Genomic DNA, 13387 nt, shown 5'->3' with positions numbered 1-13387 from the left:
ATATACCTGCCTGTCTTTCCACTCCTCGTAAATGCAATGATAAACGGAGTATAACTTTGTACGCATGAGGGAAAAGTTATAGCGCAAAAGATTCTTCTAAACAGTTATTGTGAAGTTTGCTCACGAAAAAAAGCGTATTTATACATATGTATACATTTCATATATGCGCTTGCGTGATTAAAGAGCAATCTTCGCTCTCCACGTAAAAAGAATTCTCTTACGTAAAAACATTATAGCTTCCCATTAAATTCATCTGTATTACATGATTATTCCCACAGGTATAGTGAAGGGACCTTCAAGTTCCAGATTGTATATACATTAGCGCTAAAAATTATTCGAATATTATAAAATTATTGTTGAAAAGACTAATGATGATCTTAGTTCTTATTGTTATTAAAGATTCGAATGGAATTGAAGAAAGAAATACGCAACAGTTTAGAATCCTCAGGTATAGAAGATTATGTAGTTATTTTTCTTTCTATTTTAAGTTATTTTCTTAGAATTTATTTAAATAAACAATTTGAAGATACGTAAACATTATTGCACATTAATGAATTAAAAAACTTCTAAACCTGAAAGATTAAAATTTTAAAAGTTTGAAAGTTTAAAAATTCGAAAATTCGACAATCTAAAATTTGGAAAATTCACAAATTTAAAGCTTCTGAAATTTGAAGTTTGAAAATTAAAAAATCGAAAAATTTGGAAATTTAAGAACTCGGAAATTTGAAAATTTTAAATTTTAAAGATCGTATGCATGTATTTATTTATTTATTTAAATTTGAAATTTTATACACATGAAATGTTGGAAATTTAATGGATCAATAATACATAATCATAGAGCAAAGCATACAGATACTACATTTACAACTCATAACTATGTTACTATTATTCTCTACTTTCTTCGTCCTCATGTGGTTTCAAGACACAGTTGCATTTAGAAGAAATAGTATCAAGCGACTTGTATAGAGAATGAGTTTGCATAGGGTTGTCTCGTAATGGTCAACGTATCAACTTAAAGACATTTGGTGTATATACCAAGTTGCTAGTGGAAACTCAATAAGACGCTACAATCAGGTTACGCGAAATGCGTACACACGCTGGCTTCCCGGACGTTTTCAGTTATACAAAACGTGCCGGGACACTTGGCGACGACACACCGCTTCATTCTGTCTTTAACCTCGCGCGGTATATAAAAGCGTTGCAAGTTTTTTTTTTTCGAGCACGTTTTCTAAACTTGCAACCTTGCTTCTTCCACTGTGTTCACCGATCGTCGCAAGTGTCTCTTGCGAAACGTCGAGAACGACAACAGTTTTCAGACTGGATCGATACTGGCCGAAACTTTTCATTACTCGTGTCGCCCTGTTCTAACTGATGTCCTAAAGTTTATTATTTCATCCAATGTTTTATAGTTTTGAATATAAATATTTCTGATGTCAATAAATCGTAGGTTTAAATAGGTTTAAATAAATAGGTAGGTTTAAATAAATCGTAGGTTGGCATGTTATTAAATTTATTATATATTAAATAGAATTATATTAAATATTATATATTAAATAGATCATCCTAGTATGAAATAAATTTCCTCTACGCACATACCATTGTACGTATAATGTACGATATTCTCCCATTGAACGTTAACAAATTAGCAAAAGATTACACGCGTGTATTTTTTGAAAAAACCAATTCATTGATCGAATTACAAATGAAAACGAAGAGAACGCTCAGCGATTCCACGAGCTTTCGAAAATCCTCGTGCAGTTACGTGAAAGCTTTTCCAATAGAAGAGTGTATATTCCCTCTTTTCTCCCCTGGAAAAATTCAGACGAGATCTAGTCGCGGTTCGCGTGTTTTGTTTCGAGCGTGATACGAGTATAGAAGAGAAGGAAAGAATGGTCAACGATATTTGCACGCGTATGCATATGCGCGGACATGATTTCTGTACATTGAATAAAACAATTCGCAATATCTGGGCTAGTGATTGATATTTCTGCGTCGCTTTTGAGAGGCAGAATGAAAGACAAAGAGAGGAGGAGAGACGACAAAAGTGCCCCACTTTTCGAGGCACCCTAGAGTGTTCGTACCTTCGATCGAACCGCTTTGTTCAGCTCTAAGGATCTATCGAAACGGCTATGTATGTATGTACGGACGTGGAAAGGTGAAAATAAACGAGAAAATAGTGGATGATCGCACCTTACACGTCCGTAGACACCTAACGAGACCGTGAAATTGAGATTGTTCAACGTGCACAGGTAGTTGAAATTGGCGTTCCACGTGGTCCACGGGATGTGTGATGCTAGACGGACTTAATTAAGAGATAAGTATAAATAACGCCAGGATGTGTATGATATCCCGAATAAATATAATTTTAGTCATTCGAGCTGTAGGTACACGAGACGAGAAAGGGTAGTTAACGTAATTGGTATTATTTATAGCGTCTTCGTGCACATAAACGGCAATCCTGTGATGAATAGTAGGTACATACAATAATATGATACACATGTATACTATAGTATCTACATACATAGAATACAACATTTATTTATTTTTTTTGCATCTTGATGAAAAACCATCAGCCTATGTACTTAAACGAAGAGATTACATAATTCGATAAACTAATTAACTTTATCATGTTACGGGACGACCGAAACGATTAGGGGAACAAGCGAACTTTCCGCGTTGGTTCTAGAACATTTGCGAAACTTGTTATAAATTGTGCGGGCAACTTTCTCGCTCACACTTGGCGCACACTTCGTGGTTGACCTCATTAATGGCTAACAAGTTGCCCGCGAGGACGAGTTTGAGGAACAATCGAGTGGAAACTGACAACTGGAGATGCGTCCCGCGTCGAGGCTGTTCCCAGTATACCGCTCTAAATTTAGGTGTTCGTGAAACCGTGCAGTTTAATTAAAACGTCCACGTATACGAGCAATTTTCGCGACGCGTTTCACGAAGGAAAATTGCTTAAATGAACGAAGAAAAAATAAAAATTCGCAGTACGTAAGAAGGGCCTGGTTCCATCGAAAGCGTTATGTTGATTTTTAAGAGGTTGTGTGTATGTTTGAAAATTAATCAACGGCCAGGAACAACCCTCGTAGTTGCTGGAATAGTAGCATACATATGCAACGAGATTCAATCCATTATCCATGTTGAATATGTAAATACAACGTGCGTCGTTCGCTTGGCTTACAATATGTAACATTGTGAGTTTGGTCACTTTCGTTGTTATTCTTTAGTCAACAAAAAGAATTTCTTTACAATTTTGTCGGTATAAATCATTTGCTAAACAACGTACGTATACGTTTTTTTTGTAATATACAATTATTTGTATTATTTCCATTTATGTGTATTACGTTATAATTAAGTGTACAAAATACTTTATTGTTCCCGCGTCTATTCTTTTTCTAACAAAAGGTGCCTTCAATTCCAAAGATACTGAACTGGAAGAATCAAATTTTATCTTCAATATCTATTTAAATTTTCCTCAATGAATTTCATGTACATATTTCACGTTTCAAGAAGTAACGTAGATTTTTATAGAATTACAATTTTAAGGTGTCTTAATCTATTATATTCTCCTGATTATCTGAAGCTCGTGGACGGGAAAATAATCTCATATTATGCTCATACAACTACGAGAAATCTTGAAAAGTTTATTACGATAACACCAGCTTGCACAATTCGGGTATTTATCTCCTACAACTATTGGGTCAGAATTGAATCGTTTGAAGCATGAATCGTGGCCAGTTCTCCCCTGTGAGTTTCTAGTAACAAACAATTTTATTTAAATTCGGAGTTTTGCCAAACCTTACGTTGTGCGCGTCGAATAAAATGAAATCGTTGTTCACAAACTACGCCATTCGCCTTCGGATTTATCTTAAAATAGAACATCGGAATGAAGATTTTGCATATCCTGCGATCATAAGTGATTTAACAAAATTTAACAAAATCTGGACAGGAAGGTCGAGGAAGTTTGATAATTTCAGGAATGTAAAATCATTCGATTGAAAATTACACATTTATTTTGTGAAAGCGGTGTCGTTGATTAATGATTGCATCATTGTATTTACGTTGATATTATCGCACATTTATTCGATGTTAAAGCGAGACGAGTCTCGTGTAAGCCTTACACGAAGTTTTCACTTGCTTCAATTAATGCGATACGCTCGGGTGAGACGGTTCATTGACCGTCACGAAAAAAACAAGGGAAAGTAACAATTAAATTACGCGAGATTAGATGCGTTCCGGTTAATGTTACGCCGCTTGTAATTCGAATTCAGAATTTTCGATTCAGAAAATCGACGATGCGATTCGGTTACGCGCACGTAGCAATAAATCAACGTAAGCGTGGTAACATTTTGTGGGAGAAACCAGCGTACTCTCTTTCTCTCGAATACCTAATTTCTATTTTAATTTGTGTTTTTAAAAAGCTGCTATTACCTCTGTTATTTTTCGCACGAAACATTTGCAATTAGGAAAGATAAAATGTTAATTGGATCCTTTTATTTAATTCATAAAGTCTTAAATCCTTTTTTTATAATACTCTCTCTTTAATATAGTAACATATAATAAACATAGTACATACACATTGACATTCTATGTGTATGATTGAATCGAAACTGAAACTCGGTGTGTGAGATATCGTTGCCAGAGAAATGAAAACCTTATGTACGAAAAAGGAAAAAGAAAGAAAGGAAAGAAGCTGGCAAATATAAATTATTAAATATTGTGAATGCTGAGTTGTTAATCTCTTATTAAATATACATATAGTCAAAATAATAAAATTCAGTGAGATATACGTAGAAAAGCAATACGTATAATCAGCTTTTAACAAACATCTCAATGTATAACTTCCACGAGGTTTATTCTAACATGTCGTCATAGAATACACTACAGCATCAGGTTTCGAAAAAAAAAACTGCTGCTGTACAAAGGATTTTATGCCAAAACCAACGTTAAAACAAAACTAAACGAACATCTTTTCTTTTATTAACAACTTCCATTGCACGCGTTTCATTTTAATGAAAACCGTTCTCCAGCCCCGGGGAAATTCCGTTTATACTTCGCCTCAATGCAGCATTCGCATTTATTATTTATCTTCGCTTTCCGGTTCGTGCAAAATTCAGTGAACGAGCATCGTTACAAGTCACGACGTTAGAAAAGCAACATTTTTCTTCTTTTTCGTTCTCAATCGGCGAATTCTCTTTTCTATGGCTCTCATAAAGGAAACCTGTATGTAAAAAAAAGCGTAACGCACACAAGTCGTGTCACGATCTTGTGAAAACTCGTTGCCTGATCATGGAAGAGATAAACCGCGACCGCAACAGGTTCGGGTTCAGGAAACTTGTCCCTTGATTAAGCCACCCACGCACGTGCGTGTGAACGGGCGCATTTCCACGCGTACAGGTTGTCGAATGGTCCAATTTCTACTGGTATCCTCCTAACGATCAATTTTCCTGCCCTTTCGTCTGTTTTCTCTTATCTTGTAAATATATTAATCCTCTTATTACACATACTTATTTACATGTTAATTTAAAATCTGTTTACTTAAGATCTAGTTGCGTGTAAGACCATACGAGTAAGGCTAATATATGTACATTACAAACATACATATTCATAATTATGAAGTAACTGCTTTTGCAATAAATATAGATTATGATAATAGATATCTAGTAAAAAATGACTACGTATTACATACATTCTGTGAAGGGAACGTAGAATTATTATTATTTCCATTTTCTAACGTTAATGCATTTCATTTACAATCTTTTTTTAAATCTATTTACATTATTACATTATTTAATTTCTTGACATCGTAATTGTGAAAGAACTTGCAAGAATTTGTTTGATATTTCTTTTACTACATATTTCTTCTTCTGCTTAGATTTCATAACTTCAAATTTGTTATTCGTACAAATACGTAGCATCACGGTAGCAAATGTATTTAATGGTGAACAATGAAATTCGTGTAAAATACTGTCGACGATCTATCTGTAACGAGCGGCGGCGATTGTTCTTAATTATCAGTGATCAAAGTTGCGTGCGGAGTCGCTTCGATTCCGTTGCAAAATTACATCGTGTGTTTTTCTACGTCGTTGGCTCTGATTTAAACGCATTTTTACTTATTTTCTTAGAAACAACCACCGCTGCGAAATTCGAATTAGTTACGGACTCTTCCTGTAATGCATTGTTCACTTTGTAACGAGAAAGTTGAGTGTTGCGTTGCATCGCTTTTATTGTTCGCGAATTGTTTCTCTGAACTCGATTTTAATCGTGGAATTTCTTTGATTTCCACTGCGCCTTTCCTTGCCGGAAAATTAAATATCAAGCCGCAAAAGCTAGTCTTCAAATTAGGTGCTATTTATTATAAAATATTATTATAAAATATGAAAAACACAAAAATTTCTTTAAAATATTTTTTAAACAACGCTAGAGAATGCTATTTCATTATCATCCGAGACACCTTAAAATATTATCAAAAATCTCCCAAAAAAAGTTATCAAAAGAATATTAAGGAGTCCCCTGAACGATTATTCAAGACAATAAAAATGACAAATAGCAAATTTTCGTTACAGGATAAGAGAAATATTCATAAATAAATCATGAGGAAAACGCGGTGTGAAAACTTGTATTTTTCTCGCATTAATCTCCGTAGGTAGAACGCGTTATACGTATACCAGAATACGGTTTCCAGATTCAGATACAGGATCTGGAATAGTCAAGACTGGTTGACAGTGAAAACTCGTTGCGTGCAAGAAATATAAGTTTATAGCAACAGGTTCAGAAAACTCACCCCATTAATGAAAGGCGTTGCACTCGCGTGTAGGTGCAACGCACGGAGAAGATACGACTGATTGGAATGCAGCCAGTCAGCGAATTCTTTTCCTCTTTCTTTTTCTCCATCTTGTCGTGTATGATTTTTCTCCCAACCGAACGATGATTATTTTTACGCTGGAACGAAATCTAGACGGTCAGAATAGGGAAATACATACAGACAGGGAAAAATTGATGTTGTCTGCGACGGATGATCGGTAATTGCGATAGCTCGATATTATCTTCGATATGCATGCAGGCTTCCAAACACTTCCTTATTCTCTTATGATGGAAATGGTTCGTTTGTCATTTGATTTCTAGATTTACAGATGTTACCGCGAAATAAAATCGTATTATGAAATGCACGTAGTAGAGTTATCAATCGACCGTGACTGGAATGTAGTCACGATAAAACTGTATTTCCTTCCTGTCTTTTTGGGAAGTACCGTTTTCTACGAGCTAACAGTAAATGTACCTCTACATTTCTTCTGGACGACCTCATTTAGATTCTCGGGCTTATTAAACGATAACATCCTCCATCACTTTTCTGCTGAGAAGATGTCTTTCACCTTCGAAAAAGAAAAAAGAAATGTGGGACAAATCACTTCTGGCGTAGGAGAAATTGTAGCTCGCGAACTTTCCAACGAGTTCATCGCGCGTTCACGTGTTGCACGTTATTACATAAGAACGTAGATCGCGCATACAGGCGCGACGCAAAGCGACATGTCACCCTCGTTACCCTCGCCTCATACTTTTATTCCTCTCTTTCTTCCCGCTTTCTCTTTTTTCCCATTCGAGACGATTTATAATGGTTTCCAATCACTCGCGATTATTATTCGATAAACGTGTAGCATGGAAACTTATCTGAGATAGGAAAAAAAGGATTAAAAAAAGAAACAAGGTAAACATTGCGCGAGATTTAATATTAATAAATGCTGAATCTCGACGAACCCACGAAGGATCACTGATTGAACGAGTCGACGAGATCTTTTTCCTCGTTACGATCGCTCGATCAATTCCTTCACGTGTGCCGCGGATATTACGTAAGGGGGAAAAAGGCTACGTGCACTGTGTAATCTCTTACCCTTACCGCGATATTACCCCTATTCCCTGTTGCGTATCCGCGCCAGAAAACCACAGAAGTGAATATCTCTTGCGATTTATACGGCATAAAATTACACGTCACGAAAGCTTCGGCTTTAAAGGCTGTTTACCCGATTGCATTTTTTTTCCTTCCCGGCGAGACCGAACGAGTAGTCTCTTGATGAGCGTAAACAGCGTTGTGTCGGATATAGTCCTGACTATACACGGAGTTAGCTTCTGATAATGAAGCGATGCAAGCCGGAAGATGGATCTAAAAATAGATGAAAGAATTATAGAATGAAATTTGTTTATGCGATGGATGGAAAGAAATTTGTATTTCATAGACTATAATTAGCTTTCAGCATAGATTTATTTTTGCATCTTCCTCTTCTTTTTATTCTTTCTACCCTTTTTTTTATTATTATTATATCTTTCATATTAGAAATTACTATATACGTATAATAAAGAGAAATATAGTATTATAGATTAAGTAAGAAGACAGATTTGTGTTCTCATGTTCACCACAATGAATTCTATTTATTCAAACTTAGTGCGTGTTCACATGTGACGACTAGTCTTCCCCACCCTGGTGCGTTTTACACGGCCTCCGCGGCCTCCTCTTCTTCCAAGGTAAATTGCAAAGGCCGAGGGTGGATGTTTCGCGCTATTTATAATGTTTACAGTGGCCGACACGTTCAGAGGAGAGAGAAGCTATTTTGTGTTATTTACTGGTTGCTTAATTACAAGTTACCGCAGTCGCCCATAGGCGTGGTAATCGAGCGCAATTCCGCAACTACTGAAAAATCGAACGGTCCGGTGGAAAAATAAAAGGGTGTAACCACGGTCGTGGCAACGAATTATCGCCGTAGGGCGCGGTAGGAAACGATTTTGTAATAAACGTGAGTAATTTTTCCGCAAACATTTTCATTCTTTCGACGAGAGGAAGCGCCATTGTCGGTATCGGTATCGGTTAATCGCGTTGTACTATTTTACTCGGTCGTTTAAAAAGAGCGCTGTGGCAATTATCGAGCACGCATTACGTATCAGTAGTTCTGGGATCCCATTAAATCCGCGCCGCGTTTTATTCGATGGAAAAACCATGACAGCAAAAAGCTGAATCATCGCTGAGGTAGCAACGAGGAACTTTTTGTTGCCCGTTGCTGCATGTTTTAAAAAGTATTAAACAAATATTAACCTGCAGAGAGATTTTATCCACGTTAGAACAACGTAATTAAAGGAATATTTGGATTTTGTTACAATTTCAATGCATTTGCTTCTAGCCAACAAGTATACACCGAAGAAACATTTGTTTCAGTCGCAATTTGTTGCAACCTGTTTCTAATTTTTCTCTGACCCTATCGCTCCAACCGGAAATAAGTAGCAAGCAGCGACTTTTGTTACTGACAACAGAAATACGAAGAAACATGCAGCATTTTCTCGAAATGTGAAACACTAACAGCAGGTTCCTGACTGTTGCCTTTGCGGGTACGCAGTTTATGCTCAAAACAAATGCACGTTGCGAACTTTCGTTTTGACGAATGAAACATCTGAAGAACGACGATAGCAGTTCGATTTTTCTGACGTATTTGTCAGAATGTTGGTTGGCCAGAAAATGCATCCACTATAACATAATCAGCGTAACATATTTTCTCATCGACAGCATCTTTTATAATCTGACCTCGATATACATACTTTGAATCAATCATCGTGTATTACGTGCTCTTAAAAAATTGCCATCGTTGGACGGGCGATATTGCGCATGATTGTCGTCGTCATCGTTCACCGCGGAAATGTTCGAAATCGCTCGCGGAGCGGTGTACGACGCATTAAAAATATTCACGCACGGGCGTACACACGTGCGTTAATAGTGATACATATATAGAACGGTAATCGTATCGCTCGATCAGAGATATTTTAACCACAAAACCCATGAGATGGCGTATCGTTTCCTTGGCCGTACGGTGTGTAGCCAGACAGAAAGTTATCGATCGATAACGGGTCGCCACATATTCGATATCGTTCAAACTCCAGTCAAGCATATTACGAGGCTGTCTCTTTTGTGTATCCATTCCTCGCTATAAAAGTCCTCAGACATATACCTTTGTTCACCGATCATTAACATCCTTTTGGGAACAAAGAGATCCGATGAACGAAGGGGTCTGTCTCTTCCGTCTGGCGGAATCACGGTTAGTTTGTAATTGTTCCACGTCGTTGTCGTTACGTTCAACCCGCGCGCACACCGTGCGTGCATTCGTGACAGGCAGTGTGTGTACGTGTATGTAATGATGCAGCCTGAAATATTTTGAATCGGTTCGAATATATGTCTATGCAGAAATATTCGCATCTCCTCGAATATAATTCGATGGTTAAAAAATTAAAACCTTGGAAAGTCTCGATCAATTTTGAATCTTGATAGGTCTTGAGTCTTTAACCACAGACACAGAGCTTCAGTAAGTCCTTTTGCAAATAGAGATAGGTGGGTGCTGTGGTTCCTATTGACCACATTAAACAGATTTTATGAAATTAATATTTAATAAAATTCAATTTTTTGTTTTCTACGGTATGTACATTTGTGGAAAACAATTCTCATTAGTTATAAAAAGATTAAAAGTTTGATAAGTCTTGGAAGTATTGGAAGTCTTGATAGGATTCATAAAAGTTCAGTGGGTACTCAATATAGTACATATCTTATAGTACATAAGATATATTCTTAAATACATATGTACGTAGTATTAAAATTATGTATAGCATATAAGACCATTTTTTGAAGACCAATATTCAACGTTTGTCAAAAGCTTTGAGTTTCATATATCGAATCATGTTCAAAGTAACTTGAATCTTCACGGTATGGAAAACATGAAAATGCAAATGATTATTTCATTCATTTGACGTTATTAATTCAAAAGATTTTCCTTTCTTAAATTTAACGCTTAATTTTAGAACTGACAAAGTTGAGGAAGTATAACATAGAAACATATAAACTGAAAATAAAAGAACAGTTTATGAATTACATACTTATCGATAATATGTCTAAAATAGCTATGATAACATTCTGTAGTTGCGAACCACTGTGTTAAAAGTAACTAGCGGTTTTTCAAGGTTCGATTTGCTCGTAAAGCCTATCGGCTCGTTTGCTATGCGATACACGGTTCTCCATTCCTCTCCTCCTTTTCCTTCGTGTTTCATCTCTTGACTCGAGAATGCATAATCGCGGTATGATTCATAATACGTTTAAAAACGCACGTGTTTTCGTCATAATTTGATATTATTATGACGTATGTTAACAGTTATAATGAAATAAAAGGAGCATACATAATGAATAATTAATTGAACAATAAATTCTTCAAAAAACTTCTGTTTTTTTTATGAAAACCTTACTATATTTCGTTATAAAATATGCATATTTTGGCTAATCGAAACGTATGTATATGAGAAGCTTGAGATTTATTCTTTATATTTTATTTCGTATATACATTATATTATTAAGACACAGATAATACACGTTGACACGTAATACACAATTTTAAAATATTATTTTGTATTCGAGCCAAACTCCGTATGTTATAACGAAGAGTTTCTACGTTTAAAATTGTTCGGTTTGCCATTCACTTTAATTCGTGAAATTCTTCGACCTTGCAGGGAAAACAACAGGAGGAATGCGTGCACGGTATTATTTCATCCACGATGCAGCATCCTGCATTCTTATGCAATAGCAGTGTTTAGTACAACGAGTCGCGTTTATTTTTTAATGAAGGAATTTGTTATTGACTGATAATCAGTTTTCTGTTAATTAATTAGTCAGTGTCATTAAACGATACAATTATGTAATATATTGCAGCATATGTTGAGATTTCTTTTAAACTTTTTTTCATTGAATAATTCCAACGAAGGGTTGAATATAAAAGAAACATGAAATCATCAGCAAAGCTTTCCATTTGTACGTATATGCCTTGCAATACAACATGTATGACGAGTCGAAAGAATAAAGCTCGAGTGAATCGAAATTGTTTTCTTCGTAAAGAAAATTCTTCGAATTACATGTGGCTATGGAAATTTTTTGAAATAGGAGAAGAGTTATGAATTCAATAAACATCTACTTTCCTTGATTTTTTTCTTTTTATGTAATTTATATTTAGGCCATCTTGATATTTTCTATTCATGCAACAAAAAAAAAAAGAATTTTTATAATAATGTGTTCTAGATATACAGATTTTTAATAATTTTTTTCAAAGCGGATGTAATACATAAGTATTACTTAGTGTTCTTTCTTATTCTAGATATACCAGACATTCCTGAGAACATCAAGAATTTACGGGCACTTCAGGTGGCGGATTTCAGCAGTAATCCAATTCCAAGGTCAATAAATTTGTCTAACATTTATCTCTTTTCGTGTGAAACACAGCTATTTATATTTCATTTTAAAAGTTGTTAAAAACATTTATTCTCAAAATTCAAGAAGGATCAAATTTGTCATTGCAGACTTCCAGCAGGGTTCGTGCAATTAAGAAACTTAACTGTTTTGGGACTCAATGATATGTCCCTTACGAATCTACCGCCTGATTTCGGAAGGTAATAGCAACAATAACTCGCTTTAATTGCATTCAAACTTAGAATGATTTAATTGAATTACATCGTGCCTAGTACTAACAAGTTTGTACACCGATTGTTCTCAGCTTGGAGGCGTTGCAGTCATTGGAGTTGAGGGAAAATTTGCTCAAATCCTTGCCGGAATCGCTTTCCCAACTTTATAAATTGGAGCGGCTGGATCTTGGTGACAATGACATTGAAGTTTTAGTAAGATAGATATTGAATTAATCATTGTAAAAGAAATTACGGACAAAATAGAATATTTGTTGTCTATTAACATAATATCTATTATAAATTTGGGGTTTTTATTTTAGCCAGCACATATAGGAAAATTACCAGCATTACAAGAATTATGGTTGGATCATAATCAGTTGCAACATTTACCACCGGAAATCGGAGAATTGAAGACGTTAGCATGCCTGGACGTATCTGAAAACCGTCTGGAAGATCTTCCGGAAGAAATAGGAGGTTTAGAATCTTTAACAGATTTGCATTTATCGCAAAATGTTATTGAAAAATTGCCTGATGGTCTTGGAGAATTACAGAAACTTACTATACTCAAAGTCGATCAAAATAGGCTTTCTACTCTAAATTCAAATATAGGCAGGTGAGATTAATTTTTCCTCCTACAAGGATCTTGAAACCGTAGAACTTGATAACAAAAACTGATGTTTGCTCGTTGTAGGTGTGAGAACTTACAAGAATTAATTCTTACGGAAAATTTTCTCCTCGAACTGCCTGTAACTATAGGAAAACTTCATAATCTAAACAATTTAAATGTAGATAGAAATAGTTTACAATCGCTTCCTACAGAAATCGGTAAGAAAAGTGTCATTTAGAACTTCAATTTATGTTAATATTTATTTATATTACTTTATGACATTAAAAATAATTTTTTATCGAATGT

General features: G+C 35.4%; 1 protein-coding gene across 10 annotated transcripts in view; it reads left to right on the top strand.

Moving 5' to 3' along the window:
• The window catches only part of LOC122566710 (protein lap4), a 53655-nt gene that overhangs the window by 21972 nt on the left and 18296 nt on the right, over positions 1–13387 (top strand). For 9 of the 10 annotated variants that reach the window (XR_006316608.1, XR_006316607.1, XM_043724358.1 and 6 more), the window contains exons 3-7: positions 12171–12249; positions 12373–12462; positions 12567–12687; positions 12795–13087; positions 13166–13299. Coding sequence is in view for 8 of the 10 variants with exons in the window: in XM_043724358.1 (XP_043580293.1) it covers positions 12171–12249; positions 12373–12462; positions 12567–12687; positions 12795–13087; positions 13166–13299 (717 nt within the window). In the remaining 2 variants the exon portion in view is untranslated. Of the gene's footprint in view, positions 1–8742; positions 8793–12170; positions 12250–12372; positions 12463–12566; positions 12688–12794; positions 13088–13165; positions 13300–13387 lie in introns of those variants that run through there. The other variant, XM_043724362.1, reaches the window with a different exon arrangement.

The sequence above is a fragment of the Bombus pyrosoma genome, linkage group LG4 (assembly GCF_014825855.1).
Source record: "Bombus pyrosoma isolate SC7728 linkage group LG4, ASM1482585v1, whole genome shotgun sequence".
Classification (NCBI taxonomy): Eukaryota; Metazoa; Arthropoda; class Insecta; order Hymenoptera; family Apidae; genus Bombus; species Bombus pyrosoma.
Note: the sequence above shows the minus strand (reverse complement) of the source record. Positions and strands in the feature narration are given on the sequence as shown.